At 36.6% G+C, this 20,737-nt stretch overlaps 1 protein-coding gene across 1 annotated transcript in view; it reads right to left on the bottom strand.

Annotated features, from left to right (window-relative positions):
* The window catches only part of LOC136042720 (zinc finger C4H2 domain-containing protein-like), a 177,572-nt gene that overhangs the window by 119,325 nt on the left and 37,510 nt on the right, over positions 1–20,737 (bottom strand). The window contains exon 2 of the mRNA XM_065727683.1: positions 626–797. Within this exon, the coding sequence (XP_065583755.1) occupies positions 626–797 (172 nt within the window). The remainder of the gene's footprint in view (positions 1–625; positions 798–20,737) is intronic.

The following is a 20,737-nucleotide window of genomic DNA, read 5'->3' as shown; positions in this document are numbered from 1 at the left end:
GATTTCAGTGAGGATAGAATTGTTCGGAGCGAATTTTACGGGGGCTTAGGTTTTTCTACGTGGGAGGAAATTTCCGCAGAGGAATTTCCCGTCAATGGAGGGGGGGATTTCCCGTCAGGGGAAGGAAGTTTAATGAAGTGTGATCCCGATTTACCGGCACTGCTAGAAAAACGATGAGAAATTAAATAAAAAACAAGTTTTTTCAAGAGAAAGCAAGGCGCAACATTACCACGATTTAAATGATTCCCTTTTTAATTTTTCAAGCACTTCAGTGTTTTAATGATTTTTTCTCCTTCCCTCGCCATATAGGTCCCTCAATACATGCCAGTGTTTACTATGGCTATTATTTTTAGATTATATTGAGCTGTGCTAGGATTCAGGACTTTATCTGGGATTTCATTAAGGGGGCGAGGGTTACCAAAAGAGTTTTGTTCAGGGCGAGATTACCAAAATCATTTCTGTTCGAAGAGAAGGAGTTTAAGATGCCTTTACCTGTATTTTTAAGATCCGTTTACGCTTTGGAGAAGTATTTCGGGATTAGGGAGGGGGTTCAGACCCGATACCCCCCCCCCCTGGGTAAGTCCCTGTTAGAATTATTTTTTATGTTTCAAGAGTCTGCACTTACCGCGTTTATGTCAGCGTGTATTTGTCGAAGTTCTTCAACATGGGCCATTTTTTCCATGAGTAATTGCTCAAGCTCAGATTTGAATTCGCCAATGGCCCGATTCTCAGCATCAACATGATTCAATTCGCTTAAAAGTTTTTGCTTTATTTTCTCCAAAGCAACTGTTCTTTGTCTGCAAAAAAATGACAATAATAAATGACTAGACATAAAATGTCGGCGAAAATTTTGTTGAAACTAAATCACTAAAAACTAGTTTAATAAATCTTAGTAAAAGTTAATTCAGAACGGTTTTGATCGAAAATTGTATTGCTATTCACATTTAGCAAACAACTTTGTGACGCTGTTGTTTCAAAGAAGGATTGATTTTACCAATCCACACCGTAAGGCGCAGAGAGAAGGGACTATGAAAATACACAGAAAAGGTAAATTACCTGTAAAAAAAAATATAGGAAGCGCAATGATAAAACAGAAGGGGGAATACGATCCCGTAGATCCATATAAGGAAAAACAGTCATAGGTGGCGAGATTAATCCAATCGGTTTGACACGAATTACGGTTTTCTTATTTTGGAAGGCAGTTGTTTTCGGGAAGGAAGCCCCGTTTTGAGAAAAATAGTTCATGAGCCACCCGTTCAATTATCGATTGTTACAAGATATATCTATTCGAATTATTTCATTCCTTCCCTCCGCAAATAAATATTCGACATCTACATGAACTACTGTTTAAGTATGGTTTCTGTGATTTACCCGTTTACGGTATCTATTTACCTTTCTCTGTGTGATCAACATATTAAGCTGTATTTTTTAGCTACATGCCCTATCAAACACTCGAAACCAAATGTTGGGGAACTCGGAACAAACACCGATCTTTACACACTGTTCTAGTCGATACGTTCGAACTTGTTTCAATATTTCCGTCACATATCGACACAATTACGCCTATAGCTCTTCTTAAAATTACAATCTGAAAAGATTGTTGGAAACGTTTATACAATAAATATTTAAATGAAAGTAGTAAAAGGTAATGGTCATAAATTCGAGTAAACGGAAACTATTATCAAACAGTTTCGTGGTATTTTAATTATATAAGTTTCATTAAGTTTAGTGTTATTGATCAAAGTTACGAGCCTGAGAAAATTTGCTTTCTTTTCAAAAAAGGGGGGAACACCCCTTAATTGCCATATAATCTCAATGAAAATCACAAAATCAGATTCAGCGTATCAGAGAACCATACTAAAGAGGTTTCAAGCTTCTATCTGCAAAAATGTGGAATTTAAAAAAAAAAAAATTCAGTAGAAAGATCATGGAAGCATGTCTTTTTTTCCAGGGGTGATCGTATCGATCCAGTGGTCCTAGGATATTGGGAGAGCTCATTCAAACAAAAATTAAAAGTTCTAGTGCTCTTTGTAAGAGACCAAAAAGAATGGAGGGCAGCTGAGCCCCCTCCCATGCCCATTTTTCCCAAAATTATCTTATCAAAATTTTGAGATAGCCATTTTGTCCAGTATATTTGAAAGATGAAATAATTATGGCTTTAGGTGTAAAATGACCCCCCAGAGTCCGTGGGGAGAGACCTGTAAGTTAAGAAATTCGCCTATTGTTTACGTATTTTATTTGTTATTGGGCAATATACAGACATTTTTTCTTCGGGGTGAGGGTTGTGCTTTGGGTGGATTTCTATGGGGAAAATCTTCCTTGGGAAAGGATATTTCTGGGGGGTGAATATTCAAGGGGATATGTTACACTGGGGGATTTGACAGAATTACTATACGAAATTCTTTTTAATTGTCTTGCCTTCTCTTTGCTAAATTTTTCATGCGGAGATGTTCCGGGGGAATTATCCAGGAGCTTTTTTCCGCGAGTTTTATTTTCTAGGAAAAATTTTCCACAGAAGGGGGCATTCCTGGAGTGATCGAAAAACCGATTAGAAATTAAAGTTATACTCAAATGAAAGAATGCTAAGCATAATTTTTCCGGCTGAATCGTCCGCAGGCGATTTTAAAAGGAGGGGGATTCTCAGCGAGGATATAACTGTCTGGAGGTTATTTTATCCAACTTTACATGGGATGAAATTTCCACGGAGTTTTCCGTGAGGGGGAGGAGTATATTTCATAGAGGGTGCACCAGATTTATCGTCATTAGTTGAAAAACGAACAAAAATTATTCCATGTGTGAAGGGTTGCCCCCATGCCCATACCTTACTCTTTACTCTAAAGTTTGACTGTTTACCAAAACTGAAACACAGGAGCCGTTAAATTACAATAGGAAGTTTTTTTAAGTTTAGCAGCTTTAGCGCAAAGAGCAGGGTATTGTGAAGGGGGCAACCCTTCATATTCTGAATGAATCTGCCAAAATTCGAGCCTGCATTAGTTGAAAAACGTTCAAAAATTAAGCAAAAAACACGTTTTTTAACTGAAAGTAAGGAGTAGCATTAAAACTCAAAACGAACAGAAATTATTCCGTACATGAAAGGGGCTGTCCCCTCCTCAACGCCTCGCTCTTTACGCTAAAGTAGAGTTGCGACAGAGTACGGAATAATTTCTGTTCGTTTTAAGTTTTAATGTCGCTCCTTACTTTCAGTTATTTTTCACGGAGAAACTTCGGGATAATATCGAGGGATTCCCCATTCCCCTTCTTCTGTGCAATGGTATATAAAAATCATATAGACACTGGGATTTCTGAGCACGTTAAAAAGACCAAGTATACACTGAAATATCAAAAATATTACTGTTTGTATTGTTTAATAATTTTCCAAGACAAAATTATTCATATTTTTATTGCTAATTCACGGTCTTATCAAAATCGACCTATTTTAAAGTTAATTTTGACGTCTTTCAATCAGAAATGTAAGCATTAATATTAACTACTAGCTGTTGGGGTGGCGCTTCGCGCCACCCCAACACCTAGTTGGTGGGGGCGCTTCGCGCCCCCCCCCCCAAGCCCCCCCGCGCGCGTAAGGCGTTACGCGCCATATTAGTTACGCGCCATTGTAGTTGTGTCCCTATGTCCCACCTCTGAATATATATATATATATATATATATATATATATATATATATATATATATATATATATATATATATATATATATATATATATATATATATATATATATATATATATATATATATATATATATATATATGTTTTTAACTACGTAAAACTTGCGAATATACAACATTCTTTGCTGTCCCATTGTCTGTGCATATAAATAGATTGTCAGGTTTACCGACTCTTGAACATGCAACATATAATGGTCCATGGGAAAACAATCCGTATTCAGATCTATACCTCATGATTCTAATGATTGCCCTTGAGCTTTGTTGATGGTGATTGCTAATCGACCATTCCCTGAGTCGCCATCGTCATTTATATATCCCCCTGTGCACCCCGGCGTCCCCTTTGTAGTTATGTCCCTGTGTCCCGGTCGTCATTTATATTCCCTGTGTCCCGGTCGCCATTTGTGTCCCGGTGTTCCAGTTTGTGATTTCTCTTTGAGTGTCCCGGGCGTCATTTATATTCCTTGTGTCCCGGTGTCCCGGTCGTCATTTATATCCCCCTGTGCCCCCCGGCGTCCCCATTGTAGTTGTGTCCCTGTGTCCCGGTCGTCATTTATATTCCCTGTGTCCCGGTCGTCATTTGTATCCCGGTGTCCCGGTCTGTATATACATTCGTTTTTTAGTTTTGTTTTTCTCCTTTATTTTTTTCCTTTTTTCTTTTTTTTCTTTTTTAGTTTATTTAGATTTTTAGATTTTTTAGTTTTTTTATTAGTTTTTAGTTTTTTTGTAGTTTTTACCATTTTTTTAGTTTTTTTAGTTTTTTTTTTTACTTATGTCCTGGTCGTCATTTATACTCCCTGTGTCCCGGTCGTCATTTGTGTCTCGGTGCTTTGTTGATTGCTAATTTATATTATATTTATATTTATATTTTTTATATTTATTAATATTTTTTTAGTTTTCTTTTCTCTTATTTTTCAGTTTTTTCCTTTTTTTTAGTTTTTTCTTTTTTAGTTTTTAGTTGTTTTTTGTTTTTTACCTTTTTTTAGTTTTTTTAGTTTTTTAGCTTTTTTAGTTTTTTTATTAGTTTTTAGTTTTTTTTTAGTTTTTGCCTTTTTTTAGTTTTTTCAGTTTTTTTTAGTTTTTAGTTTTTTACCTTTTTTTAGTTTTTTTTAGTTTTTTAGCTTTTTTAGTTTTTTTTCTTTTTAGTTTTTTTTTGTAGTTTTTACCTTTTTTAGTTTTTTTTCTTCTTTTGTATTAGTGTGATATAATTCAGACGTCATATGCGGACAAACACGACGTCACTCGACAGACAGACAGACAGACATAACCCACAAACAACTTATTTTTATATATATTTATTCATATTTTTTTAGTTTTCTTTTTCTCTTTTATTTTTCAGTTTTTTCCTTTTTTTTTAGTTTTTTTCTTTTTTAGTTTTTAGTTTTTAGTTTTTTTTAGTTTTTTACCTTTTTTTAGTTTTTTTTAGTTTTTTTAGTTTTTTTAGCTTTTTTAGTTTTTTTATTAGTTTTTATTTTTTTTGTAGTTTTTGCCTTTTTTATTTTTTTCAGTTTTTTTTAGTTATTAGATTTTTACCTTTTTTTTAGTTTTTTTTAGTTTTTTAGCTTTTTTAGTTTTTTTTCTTTTTAGTTTTTTTTTGTAGTTTTTACCTTTTTTAGTTTTTTTCTTCTTTTGTATTAGTGTGAAATAATTCAGACGTCATATGCGGACAAACATGACGTCACCTGATCCACAGATCCACACACAGACAACTTATTTTTATATATATAGATGGGGAAAAGGGACAAATTCATCCAAATAGGCAAATCAAGGGGGAAAATATATGCCTGGAAAAGTTAAACTCGTAAAACCGAACAAACCAAACTACTTAATATAGAATCTCCAATTCACCCATTCGAAACCGGTTTTCGATAACAATAAAAAGCTGTTAACCTTTAATACGGGTAAATAAGGGGAAAGGATTATAGCTTGTCCGATATTTGACAGATCATTCGGACACAAAAACTTTGGTTTCCACATTCAGCTTGTATTACATACTTCACTTTCAGAATAAAGTAATTTATTCGTATGAATTCAGATATTTAACAAATCAAGACGCAACCATCCGAGTCCTATGACTAGCAACTTGCCAGGCAGCACATACTAATACCCCTTACATCAGTAATGGGCCATACTGCGCAATATCAAATATCAGGTACTCCCGTAAATTCCTCAAAAAACACTCGAGAAGTTTGCTTAATCAAACGGTTCGTGGTAACGAACTAGTAAGGAGAGACCCGGCTCAATAGTAACCAAAACTCTAAAAAATGTAATTCTGATACCAAAAGCTACATCAAAAGAATAGCATTTTAATGCTGATTTTAAATATATAAGTTTAATAAAGTTTAGTCTTACCCATCAAAAGTTACGAGACTGAGAAAATTTGCGTTATTTTAGAAGATAGGGGAAAACACCTCCTAAAAGTCATAGAATCTTAATGAAAATTACACCAGATTCAGCGTATCAGAGAACCCTACTGTAGAAGTTTTAAGCTCCTATCTACAAAAATGTGGAGTTTTGTATTTTTTGCCAGAAGGCAGATCACAGATGCGTGTTTATTTGTTTTTTTTTTCCCAGGGGTGATCGTATCGACCCAGTTGTCCTAGAATGTTGCGATAGGGCTCATTCTAACGGAAATGAAAAGTTCTAGTGCCCTTTTTAAGTGACCAAAAAATTGGAGGGCACCTAGGCCCCCTCCCACGCTAATTATTTTCCCGAAGTCAACAGATCAGAATCAAAATTCTGAGATAGCCAATTTATTCGTCGTAGTCGAAAAACCTTATAACTATGTCTTTGGGGACGACTTACTCCTCCACAGTCCCCATGGGAGGGGCTACAAGCTACAAACTTTGACCAGTGCTTACATACAGTAATTGTTATTGGGAAGTGTAGAGGCGTTTTCAGGAGTATTTTTTGGTTGGGGGAGGGGTTGAGAAGAGGGGGATATGCTGGAGGAACTTTACATCGAGGAATTTGTCATGGGGGAAGAAAATTTCCACGAAGGGAGCGCAGGATTTACTAGCATTATTTAAAAAAAATAATAATAATGAAAAAATAAATATGAAAAAGTTTTTTTTCAGCTGGAAGTAAGGAGCAGCATTAAAACTTAAAACAAACAGAAATTATTACCCATATAAGGGCTCACCTCCTCCTAATGCCTCGCTCTTTACGCTAAAGTATTTTTCGTAATGTCAACTATTTATTCTACGGCTTTTGTGATTCAGGGGTCATTCTTAATGAATTGGGACAAAATTTAAGATTTAGTGCAAAGAGAGAGGTACTGACGAGGGGGCGAACCCTCTCATATATGTAATAAAAACATGCGAATAAAAAGTTCTTTACGTAAGCTAATTTATAAGCTACGTATATCTTTTACTAATAAAAAGATTCGTAAAAAATTAAAAGTTCAAGTTGCCTTTTTAATTAACCAAAAAATTGGAGGGCAACTAGGCTTCCTCCCCCACTCTTTTTATCTCAAAATCATTCGATCTAAATTACGAGAAAGCCATTTAGCTCCCCCCCCCCCAAAAAAAATGCAAATTTCGTTTTAATTATTCCTCTGTGGAGAGCCAAAATCAAAACATGCATTGATTCAAAAACGTTCAGAAATTAAATAAAAAAAAAAGTTTTTTCAACTGAGAGTAAGGAGCGATATTAAAACTTAAAACGAACAGAAATTACTTCGTATAAAGGGGCTGCTTCCTCATCAACGCCTCGCTCTTTACGCTGAAGTATTTTACTGTTTTAAAAAGAAGAGTTGAGAGAAAGAGTCAAAGAGTCAAAAATAGGCCTATGAGATGTCTTTAGATGTTGATGTAATTGAGAAACGAACAAACACTCCATCTTGATCAATTATTGCATTTGTCTTTAACTATTCCACATTTTTCAGTCAGATCATTTCCAGACTCTATGGTACATGCACTGGGAGATCCACCGGGTTCGCACATCCCATAACATAGGTATGTTATTATGATTTTTCCGCATTTTCTTAAACTTTAATTAAATGTTCTTATTTTGTGGGGGGGGGACTGAGCAATTCGATCTGTTCTCAGAGATTAACTCTCTATCTCCGTATGCTCATATCTTGTAAATTGACTATATGACTAGGGAAAAAGTGACCCACTGAAAATTTCTCCGAAAACGCCTAAAACTTACTCCAGAAACCAGAAGAAAGCTTCACAAAAAGGGAGTATTTTCAAATTTAGAATTTTATCAACTCAGATTTTTTTTTCTGCTGTTGTTCAACAATGCTGACTTTCTTGAAGTAAGCTTTGGAACATCTTTTTGATGAGGCTGCTTCCTCGTCAGCGTCCTACTCTTTACGCTAAAGTTTTTTACTGTTTTAAAAAGTAGAGTTGAGAGAAAGAGCCAAACTTTAACGTCAAGAGTAGGACGTTGATGAGGATGCAGCCCCTTTCATATACGAAGTAATTTCTGTTCGTTTTAAGTTTTGATGTCGCTCCTTACTTTCAGTTAAAAAAAAACTTGTTTTTTTTTATTTAATCTGATAAAGGAGCCGAAGTCAGATAAACTAACAAGTGAAATGAATCATTTTTATTCTGAAAAAAACTATGCCAGCTTTACCTTTCACAGAGATTACCCGTCTTGGCTTTACTCTAATTATCCATGACTCCACCAAATATCCATGAAGTAATTATCCATGAGTTTTTCACCACTTCCACCAAGTTAGATTTAATCCAAAAAATCACCTTACTAACCACAGACAGCGAAATGACTGAAAGGAGAAAAGACAAATCCTTCAAGGTTTCTTTCATGGGGGGGGGCAAAGGCTCCGGTGTCACTTGATCCATGTATGGGCAATTTGCAGGTGTCAAGGACTCGAGCCCCAATAAAGCAAAGCAAGGATCCATGTGCGAGAAACGTGTGTCTGAATGCCGGCCATCCAGGCAATTGTCAAAGCCTAGTCTTGCGACATGGCACGGATAAAAGAAACTAGAAGCAGACCGTGGCAAGCAAAGGAAGACATGGAACAAAGGCCCGAGTAAAGCGAAATCTCCTCTGCGAGGGACGAAGACCTGAGCTGCACCTGATGGAAGACAGCGGAGGGAGGTGAGAGAGAGATCGCAAGTTGGGCTTTATACCAGCCAAGAGGTATGCCCGTTTTTGCTAGTTCAATGAGGTCTACCGGGCCTTTCAAAAACACCATTAATCTTCGCAAATTTGCTCGAGAAAACAATTTTTACTTTTCCAAATGCGACCGTGGAAAACCGAGCCAAGTTAGTCAATTTACAATTTTTTTTCTTAAATAAAACGTTTAAAGAAGCATTGGTAATTTTCGAAGCAGTATTTTCAGTTCTTTGAAGCAGTTGGTCTGTTGTTTTCAGTAAAGCACAAATGACACTCTAGCCTTTAGAGGGCACGAGGGGACAGTAGCCCCACATTTATTTATAGCGTTTGTTCATCTTAAGTTCGACTTGGTTATCCAATTAACATACAAGATTCTACTGTAGAAGTGTTCATATATATATATATATATATATATATATATATATATATATATATATATATATATATATATAAAAATAAGTTGTCTGTCTGTCTGTGGATCTGTGGATCAGGTGACGTCATGTTTCTGTGTCGGCTGACGTCATGTTTTCGACTGACGAAATTACGAAATTACATTGGGACACAAATGACGACCAGGACACCGGCACATAGGGAATATAAATGACGACTGGGACACTCAAAGAGAAAGCGACCGGGACACAAGGAATGTTCAATTAGCAACCACCATCAACAAAACACCGTCAACAAACCATCACAAATGACGACCGGGACACAGGGAGTATAAATGACGACCAGGACATAAGTAAAAAAACTAAAAAAAAGGTAAAAACTACAAAAAAACTAAAAAGAAAAAAACAAACTAAAAACTAATAAAAAAAACTAAAAAAGCTAAAAAACTAAAAAAGCTAAAAAACTAAAAAAAAAACTAAAAAAAGGAAACAAAAAGAAAAATAAAGGAGAAAAACAAAACTAAAAAATAAAAATAAAAAAAAAGAAAAAGAAAAAAGAAAAAAAACTAAAAAAACTAAAAAAATGTAAAAACCAAAAAAACTAAAAAGAAAAAAAGGGGAAAAATACAAAAATTTATTTCATCATTTACCATTTCAAAAACGAATGTATATACAGACTGGGACACCGGAATACAAATGACAACCGGGACACAGGGAATATAAATGACGACCGGGACACAGGGACACAACTACAACGGGGGCGCCGGGGGATATATAAATGACGATGGGGACACAGAGAATGTTCGATTAGCAATCACCATCAACAAAGCTCAAGGGCAATCATTAGAATCATGAGGTATAACTAAAAAAAAACTAAAAAAAAGGCAGAAAACTAAAACCTAAAAAAAGACCAATTCAAAAACGAATGTATATACAGACTGGGACACCGGGACACGAATGACGACCGGGACACCGGGACACAAGGAATATCAATGACGCCCGGGACCCTCAAAGAGAATTCACAGACTGGGACACCGGGATATAAATGACGACCGGAACACATGGAATATAAATGACGACCGGGACACCGGGGGGCACACGGGGATATATAAATGACGACGGCGACACAGGGAATCGTCGATTAGCAATCACCATCAACAAAGCTCAAGGGCAATCATTAGAATCATGAGGTATAGATCTGAATACGGATTGTTTTCCCATGGACCATTATATGTTGCATGTTCAAGAGTCGGTAAACCTGACAATCTATTTATATGCACAGACAATGGGACAGCAAAGAATGTTGTATATTCGCAAGTTTTACGTAGTTAAAAACATATATATATATATATATATATATATATATTCACAGGTGGGACATAGGGACACAACTACAATGGCGCGTAACTAACATGGCGCGTAACGACTTACGCGCGCAGGGGGGCTTGGGGGGGGGCGCGAAGCGCCACCCCAACAGCTAGTATATAAAAATAAGTTGTCTGTCTGTCTGTCTGTGGATCAGGTGACGTCATGTTTCTGTGTTGACTGACGTCATGAAATTAGTTGTCGTCATTTTTGCTTTGACGGTGACGTCATTAACGGTATTTGAACGCAAAACCGCGCAGTTAGATGAAAATCCACATGGACAGCGAGAGTCAAAACATATCAAAACTGAAAATGATAGCGATGATGATTGGGTTTGGGATTTTGACTTGGATAAGGTCATCAATGCCTACCAGATTTAAGTTAAAAAAACAAAGGTTCGTCGATATGTACTTCATAGTGACGCTGAAAAATAAAGAAGAAAAAGAAAACTGAAAAAAGAATAAAGGTAAAAAACTAAAAAAAAACTAAAAAGAAAAAACATTCAAAGAGAAATTACAGACCGGGACACAAATGACGACCGAGACAGAGGGAATATAAGTGATGACCGGGAACCTCAAAGAGAAATTACAGACTGGGACACCCGTACACAAATCACGACCGGGACACAGGGAATATAAATGACGACCGGGACACAGGGACGCAACTACAACGGGGACGCCGGGGGCACAGGCGGGATATATAAATGACGACCGGGACACAGGGATTGTTCGAATAGAAATTACAGACCGGGACACCGGGACACAAATGACGACCGGGACACCGGGACACAGGGAATATAAATAACGACCGGGACACTCAAAGAGAAATTACAAACTGGGACACCGGGACACAAATGACGACCGGGACACAGGGAATATAAATGACGACCGGGACACAGGGACACATCATTAGAATAATGAGGTATAGATCTGAATACGGATTGTTTTTCCCATGGACAATTATATGTTGCATGTTCAAGAGTCAGTAAACCTGACAATCTATTTATATGCACAGACAATGGGACAGCGAAGAATGTTGTATATTCGCATGTTTTACGTAGTTAAAAACATATATTTATATCTATCTCTATTCACAGGTGGGACACAGGGACACAACTATAATGGCACGTAACTAATATGGCGCGTAACGACTTACGCGCGCGGGGGGGGGGTTGGGGGGTGCGAAGCGCCCCACCAACTAGGTGTTGGGGTGGCGCAAAGCGCCACCCCAACAGCTAGTATATATATATATATATATATATATATATATATATATATATATATATATATATATATATATATATATATATATATATATATATATATATATATATATATATATGTGTGTGTGTGTGTGTGTGTGTGTGTGAAGCTGAAACTGGAGCCTTTCAGTCACCCTGCTTGAAAACTCGCTGACCCTGGGTCAGCCTTGCTAGTCAAATAAGATAATCTTGGGCTGAATGGAAAAATATTTTGCAATGATAATCAGAATTATGAGTTAACATGTGAATGCGCCACTAAATGCATTCAAACGGGAAGAACACAAAAGGCAGTGCCATAAGGTAAATAAAGAATTTTGTATTACTTTGGCATCATGAAAGTCATGTAAAAAAGGGAACCAAATCACTGAGCGAGTGCCGGGGTGACTTCTCCTCTCTCCGAGAGAGATACTATGTACTTCTTATTATTATTTTAAAACATCGCATAACCCATAGTTTCACATACTATGTGTAGCAGAAAAAAAAAATGATTTCGTGATGCATCCAGAAGAGTACGCTGTCTAATTAAACTAATAGAATTCAAATTCTGGGTTATTTTTCCTTAAATTGGAACCTGCAAAAAACCAAAAATCCAGGGACCATCTTTATTTTTCTATAAAAAAAAAAGACCTTCGAGACTCCCAAACTTGGTACAATATCAAGTTGGAGCCAGGATCCGTTTTGATCTACCTAACTCTTGTACGGAAATATACAATCAAAGCTAGGATATCAAACATGAACAAAAAATATCTAACCAGAAAGTGCATTCTAATTTACTATGCATCAACTTTAGATGTCTTAAACAGCTTTTGCTCCTACGAGAAAATGTACGTCCCTAGTTGGTAGTCCAACTAAAAGAAAAACAAACTAAGTTTGAACCCTGTAGATTTAATATATATATTTGCTCGGACTGCTTAAATTATGGACAAAGCTTTAATAGTTCTGATGATTTTATATACTTAACTTTTATTAAATTAGAAGTTATCAATCAGAAACAATTTGCATTATAAAATATTTGGGATAAAAGTGGACTTCCACACCAATCTCTATTTTGTAAATTTCTTCTAGCTTAATAAAGTCTAAATATTCAGAATCAAGTGTCAAAAAAAGGTTTTCACTATTTAGAAAAAACAGGAAATTTGGAGTTTTTAGGAAAAAAGAGAACTTTAAGCCAAAATCTCCCTCTAAACCTTGAGCGCAAAAACTTCATTTTCTTTCATTGTGGACCAAACAGGACAGAAAATACTCATGCAGCATGACTTTCTAAAAAGGCTTCTTTTTACAGACACACTAATTAACAGTTGTCTGAACAATCAGCTAACCATAAAATTAAAAGATGAGTGAAGCAAAAATTTAAACAAAATACAAACTGAAGAGCAAAATTACCCAAGTATGAAATGAAGAAATAAGCAAAAAATAACTGGATAGAAAAACAAGAACCTTTTTTCAAGGCCGTGTCCAGGGGAGGTGCTGCCATGTTAGAGCCCCCTACACCAAAATTTTTGTCGGGCTCGTAAAAGAAGTAGGAGAAATACACATAAACAAATTTTGACGCGTTTTGTATAGTTCTTTTGTACAACCCTCACAAAATATACCCCCTCCCCCAAAAATATAGTCTTGGGTTATCTGGATCATTCAAGATATTTCAAGGATAGATTTTTAATTTTCATTAATGCTCAAACAACCCTCGAACAAAACAACAGGACAGCGACAGCTGGGTACTGCGACAAAAGTGCGACCTTAAGCCATATAATAGCTGAGGGACTGGCAGTTCATAACCCAAACACGATCGACTTGTACGGTTTGGGTCATTAGACATTATCCACAAGCCTAATAGAATTGCGGCTGAGGCTTAAGCAAAAAAGAGATCCCTTTTTCCACTAGAGACATTATTCATGAATTTTTCTTTTGAGTTTCTAGGAGGAAGTGGTTCCAAAAAGATGGAGCAAATTTAAATTGATCTCTTTTTAAACATTATCTGATATTCAAACTGAATTTCTACAATTAGGTTTCCAGCACAAACAAATAATTTCATTTTTGTGCATTGCACCATCTTACGGCCGCTCTGTGCACACCTCGAATGGTTTGATTCTACGAACAATGACAACATACACCCCAGCACAGTTTTCCATGTCACATCTTTTCGTCGCAACAAAAATCTAAGTCGTGCGTATATGCCATAAAGATCATGTTTTTCTTCAAAAATTCGTACAAAACAATGCATGGCATCCATGCTGAAAAGTTACTTTTTAATGTCAACCTTGAAAATAAGTACTAATCTTTTCGCAAAAACCGTTCTAAACACTTCTTTGGCCTTCCAAAGCAAAAAATAACTGGATAGAAAAACAAGGACCTTTTTTCAAGGCCGTGTCCAGGGGAGGGGCTGCCATGTTTGAGCCCCCCTACACCAAAATTTTTGTCGGGCTCGTAAAAGAAGTAGGAGAAATACATATAAACACATTTTGACGCGTTTTGTATCTGATATTTTGATATCTGATATTCAAACTGAATTTCTACAATTAGGTTTCCAGCACAAACTTCTTTGGCCTTCCCGAAAAAATTATCTTTTTGATTACTGGCCATAGAGCCTTTCAAGGAGACTATGTTGAATGAATTCTGTTGTAAACCAATTGATTGATTGGTTAGTTTCGCTTTCAAAAAATTGGCATCTGTGAACAACAAATAATTTCCTATCAAACCTTTAAAACACAATTTTTTCCAAGAACATCTATTCCAAAAACATATAGTAAAGGATATCTTCTCTATGAATACACTCCATCATCCTTTAGAAAAATCGTAGAAATAAACTCCCACGTCCCAAGGGATATCAAATCTCCGTTAGGCATCATTTACATTTCCCGTCTTCAAAAACTAGAATTTAATATAGCATTAACGACTAAAACTTGTATCTGTTGGAGAAGATAGTTCTACGGAAAAGAAGAATAGAAGTGAAATAATACCACGTTATATGTCTGAAAAATTCTAAAATTTTTAGGCTTCCTAGACATGTTATGGCGTTAACTATACATAATAACCCAATTCTATGTGCCTAATTGCTATTTTATGGAGAAACCGTTGTTAATAAATTATTTTGTAATTACAAAAATCATCCTTTTACGATCTAAGAAAGGAGAGAGAATGTTGCTATACATAAACGATATTAAATCTGGAAAAACAACTCTTCTAAAAAACAAGTGCTTTGAATATGATATATATGTTAGAATATTTGGGCGGGTAATTGAGAGAATGATAATATTCCACAAAAATTAAAAAGTAATCTCAGACAGTCTGAGTTTTCAAGTTCCATATTGTGAATTTAAAAAAAAGTAAATATTTTTATCATGGCTTGTTCGCAACTGAAGAAAGTTATGATGATTGATATGTTCAAATTAAGATGATAATTTGTATGTTCATTTCCTCTGCATGACGAATGCTTTAACAGCCAGAAACTTTAAACAGGCTGCAATCTAGGTTATTTGGAGATTCGTTTCTTTTTAGACTTGGCATTTCATTTGGAGAAGATTAAGGACCCGAGGTCCCCTCCTTGGCATACGTGCCTACTTTTCATATTCTAAGACAGTTTTTGGTAAAAATTATTTTATAACCGTGGAACAAGCTTTGAAACTAAAACAATCCCAAGGAGTCTTCCACTTTCCTCCACCAGGCGTACGTCTCAGAGCACCACGTGCCAAAGGTCTACCATACGTGCCGCAGTTTTGCCACACGTGGCACAGATATGACACGCTTTGCGCCCCACATGGTTTATGAAAGTCGGCAACTCCCCGAGTAATACACATCTTCTTTTGTGTAACAGCTACTGTCGGCCCCTCAGACATGCTTGAAGGTATTCAATTAATGACTTTCATGTTTCATCAGTCAGTAGCTGTATAATCATAAGATATCCGCAGTGTGTAGTTTATTGACATAGCTGGGGGATGAATTTGAGTGCGATAAGAACTGAAATGATTACTGAAAGCCATACGGACTTCTATTTTGTTTTTTTTTTCTACTACGCAAGATTCATTTGTTAAGGCTTTTTTAAGAAGCACATACCGCAAACAGACGAAGGTACGGACACATCACCTACTACGCTGTTTTTCGAAGATTTCAGCATTGATATTTATTAGCTTAACCAATCCTTTCTAAGATTGTCACATCTAAATATGCTCTTTAAGTCTTTGGAAATTGTCATGCTTTTAAAAACCATGTTTTAATATCCAGTGGGTTTAGTATATACGACCAAATATATAAACAGCTTTCTTAACTCTATGAGATGAGCATTTCCAGTCATTTCGTCACCATTTGACAATAAAGCAACTAATCGAGTACATTAAATGCTAAATATATTACGCTACATTCAGTCGAATCTTTTAGCAATTCCATTTACGGAATAAATTTATTTTCATTTTCATATACTCATACCACGGCCGTATCCAGGACTTCTATTTTGGGCAGAAGTTACACAAAAAGCTTTAAAAAACATATCAAAAGTTTGTTTATATACATTTTTGTCGCTTTTTTATGATTCAGACAAACATTTCTGAGGGCTAAACCCCTTCCCTGGATATGGTGTTGACTCATACCACAATAAAGAGCTAAAAAGGGTGTTTTCCGAGTCCAATCGTAGATATCTTAAGTAGTTCCTAAAAAGTATGTAGTTTAGATGACTGGGGTTATCAAGGCAGCCCTTTCAAGAAATGTTAGGGGTCAAGTAAACATCAAGTTTCCAGAGGGACGGGGGGCAAAGGCAAATTTAAAAAGACAGTCTTCGTATCATATCTATCTAAGTAGTAAGTGTGCAATGTCTCAGGGAATGGCTTGGGAGATTCAGTTTAAATTTTCAGACAGTATGGGAAAAGTAAGCAGATTTCAGATTTCGTCTCTTTTTTTTTGGGGGGGGGGAGGTGGGCTAAAAATTTTACCGCAAGACATCAGATTTTGTTGTTGTTTTTTGGTGTGGGGGGTTAATTGGTTGGTGAGGATCTAAAAATGTTATGGCTCCTATCAACCGAAATATTTTTGCATTACAAGGCTCTAATAGAATTAAATTTAATCTCCATATCAATACTGAAATCAAAAGACACATTATGGTGCGAGGTTATCAAATACTGTATCTGCAATAGATGACTTTGGGTATCAAGCTGAAACTTTCAGGGGTTGTAAGGAGGGGCCTCAAATTCTGACTTAGGGGTTGAGATGGGAGCTAAACAAACTACTTGTATCCACCAAAACATTTTACCCCATAATTCTCTCTGGAACCTGTATTCTATTCACAGTTAAGTAATGAGGTAAATAAAAGACACCATGTTCTGTCAGATGGTCAGAGCATGGTATAGGCCTATACAATATCCTGGGGACCTTGAATTTTGATTTGGAAGAAAGGACTAAAGACTAAAGTTCAATCTGTTCAAAAGTTTACACCATGAGCCCCTATTGGACTAGACTCTATTCCTGATGAAGCAGCAAGGAGGAATTCACCTCTTAATTTTTTGCCCTCCCACAAAAATTTTGAAAGAAAAACGGTTGTATTCATGGAAAAAAGCAAACTGTTTTTCACTGCAATAAAACCAACCCCACCGATTTAAAAAACTGTTTTGCCCCGTGTCCCTACATTTCTTGAATAACCCTACTGTGAATTCACAGTAAAGTAGTGTAGCAAATAAAAAGACTGTATACTGACCCAGGCCATCAGTTCAATTCAATTTGGTTTATCTTAATTTTAAAACATCATATTTTCGGCGGAGCATCAATCAAACAAACAAAAAAATAAATAAATAAAGGAAAATCCAATTGATTGGATCTTGCCTCAAGGAGCAATCCTAGATTTCTAATATCTCGATCTCAGAACCCACAAAATTTTCCAATTTCAGCACTAAATCTCTTTAATTTGGCTTTAACGAAGGAAAGTTGCTGGGGAATAGCTGATTCTACCCTATAAAGACCTAAAAAAAATGCCAGGGAGCACAATTTTGGAAGAATGGGAAAAAGAGGAACTTTTTAAATAAATGTGACGTAACCAGAGCTATGGCGTAGATCTGGAGACTATCGGAGGGGCAAGGGCCCAGAGGATCCCATTGCTTCCATACCTGCTCACTGTGGTTATACACTTTACAAGAAATGATGTGTTGACAATATGTTTTTTTCTGTTTTTTTTTTTTTTTTTTTTTTTTTACTGATACCAAGAAGTTCTTTGATCTTGTCTTTCCCCCGCCCCCCAGTAAAAACTGAAATCGCCTATCTGCAGGATAATACAAAAAAACAAGTCTGCCATTTGAGTGATAGTGCAACAGAGATAAGTACCTATTATTACACTTATCTGATTCTCTCTTTGAAACGCCAAAGTCTTGACATTGATTAATTTGTACCAGTTATCAACTTTAAAATTTTCAATTTTACGTCCTCAGATAATGACTCTAATGGTCAACGGCAAACTAATACAACGCATGTGTAGTCTGGTGGTGATAGCAGTCATTGTGGCACCAAGTAAAAACACATTAAATGCGAAATATCAGGACTAGGCAAGAAAACATAGGGAAGGCTGTGGGCGTATGACCTCCTCCTCTAAAAGCTTCAGCTTTTAGCACTTTCCATCTCATCTTAATTTCCAACATTTTTTAGTACACGTTGCCGTTCTTTCATGTTTTTCGAATTATTACCTTCTTCAAAATAAATACCTATCAACGCTTCTGTCCGGGAAAAATCGAAAAGAGGCATGAGATCTAGCATTTCCTTCGATGTCACTACTCAATACTAATATTCAAAATAAAAAGAAAAGTTTATTTTAAACGAAAGTAAGGAGTAACATTAAAATTAACAAGAGATAAGAGCTCATATGGCACTTGTGTCGAGGCAAGAAGAGCTAAGAGCCAAGAGCTCATATGGTATGAGCTCTAGCAAAATTCTAAGAATCAATAGATTGATTTAAAAGGAAAATCAGAGGCCTAATGCCAGCCAGGATTTAAAATAAGAGCTCTGAGTCACGATGTCCTTCTAAATATCAAAATTCATCAAGATCCGATCACCCACTCGTAGGTTAAAAATACCCTATTTTACTAATTATTCTCTCCCTTAAGCCCCCCAGATGGTCGAATCGGAGAAAACGACTTTTTCAAGTCAATTTGTGCAGCTCCCTGACACGCCTACCAATTTCCATCGTCCTAGCATGTCCAGAGGCACCAAACTCGTCAAAGTACTGAACCCTACCCCCTAACTCCCCCAAAGAGAGCGGATCCAGTGCGGTTACGTCAATCACGTATCTATGACAATTGCTTATTCTAACCACCAAGTTCCATCCCGATCTCACCAACTCCCCCAATGTCAACAGATTTGGTCGGGATTCAAAATAAGAGCTCTGAGACATGAGCTCCTTCTAAATATCAAATTTAATTAAGATCCGGTCACCCGTTCTTAAGTTAAAAAAACCTCAATTTTTCAAAATTAACACCCCCCAGTCCCTCCAAAGAGAACGGATCCGTTCCAATTATGTTAATCACGTATCTATAACTTGTGCTTATCCTTCCCATCAAGTTTCATCCAGATCTCTCCACTCTAAGCGTTTTCCAAGATTTCTGTTTCCCCCCTCCAGCCCCCCATGTCCCCGGATACGATTTGAATTTAAAATTGAGCATCTGAGACATAATACCCTTGTATATATCAAGTTTCATTAAGATCCGATCACCCATTCGTAAGATAGAGATACCTCAATTTTCACGCTTTCCAAGCATTCCAGTTTCCCCCTCCAACTCCCCCGAATGTCACCGGATCTGTTTGGGATTTAAAATGAGAGCTCTAAAGCACAAGAACCTTCTAAATATCAAATTCCATTCCGATCTGATCACCCGTTCGTAAGTTAAAAATACCTCTTTTTTTATTTTTCCAAATTACTCCCTCCCCCAAGTCGATCAAAGAGAGCAAATCCGGTCCGGTTATGTCAGTCACGTATCTTGGACTTGTGTTTATTTTTCCCACCAAGTTTCATCCTGATCTCTGCTTTTTCATCCGTTTCCCAAGATTTCCGGTCCCCCCCCAACTCCCCCCAATGACACTGGATCCGGTCAAAATTTAAAATAAGAGATCTGAGTTTCGAGATCCTTCTAAATATGAAATTTCATTAAGATCCGATCACTCCTTCGTAAGTTAAAAATACCTCATTTTTTCTAATTCGTCAGAATTAACCCTCCTCCCCCCTCCAAAGCCCCCAAAGAGAACGGATCCTTTCCGGTTATGTCAATCACGTATCTACGACTTGTGCTTATTTTTCCCACTAATTTTCATCCCGATCCCTCCACTCTAAGTGTTTTCCGATATTTTAGCCCCACCCCTCCCTAACTCCACCCAATGTCACCAGATCCGGTCGGGATTTAAAATAAGAGCTCTAAGACACGACATCCTTCCAAACATCAAATTTCATTAAGATCCGATCACCCATTCGTAAGTTCAAATACCTCATTTGAATTTTCTAATTTTTACGATTTAACTGTCCCCCAATCCCCCCCCCCAGATCGTCGAATCGGGGAAACGACAATTTCAAATTTAATCTGGTCTGGTTCCTGGTACGCCTGCCAAATTTCATCGTCCTAGCTTACCTGGAAGCGCCTAAACTAGCAAAATCGGGACAGACTTTGCGATCGCTATATGTCACTTGATAAGATACCAAGTGCCATAAAAACAAAACCCAGTAGATTTGAAATTTGCACTTAGCAAGTTTTTTGCACCGCTTTTCTACATTTCTTTTCTCAATAGTACCCTTTGAGCGGGGTTCTCATCAGGAGAGGAGCAATACCAATAGCGAAATACCAACTTGCCGTCACTTTCACTGACTGCTTTTATTTTATAAATAATTAACAGAATGCCAGTTTCTTTCAGGTCTCCTAACCTGGAGAAGAATTATATCTTATATTGTTATTCAGTAATGATTCACCTACCAAGGGCGCTTTGCACGGTGTTTGATAGTTCTTA

This window comes from Artemia franciscana, chromosome 2 (genome assembly GCF_032884065.1).
Source record: "Artemia franciscana chromosome 2, ASM3288406v1, whole genome shotgun sequence".
NCBI classification, from domain to species: Eukaryota; Metazoa; Arthropoda; class Branchiopoda; order Anostraca; family Artemiidae; genus Artemia; species Artemia franciscana.
The sequence above is the reverse complement of the archived record's forward strand: the minus strand, read 5'-3'. Positions and strand labels throughout refer to the sequence as shown.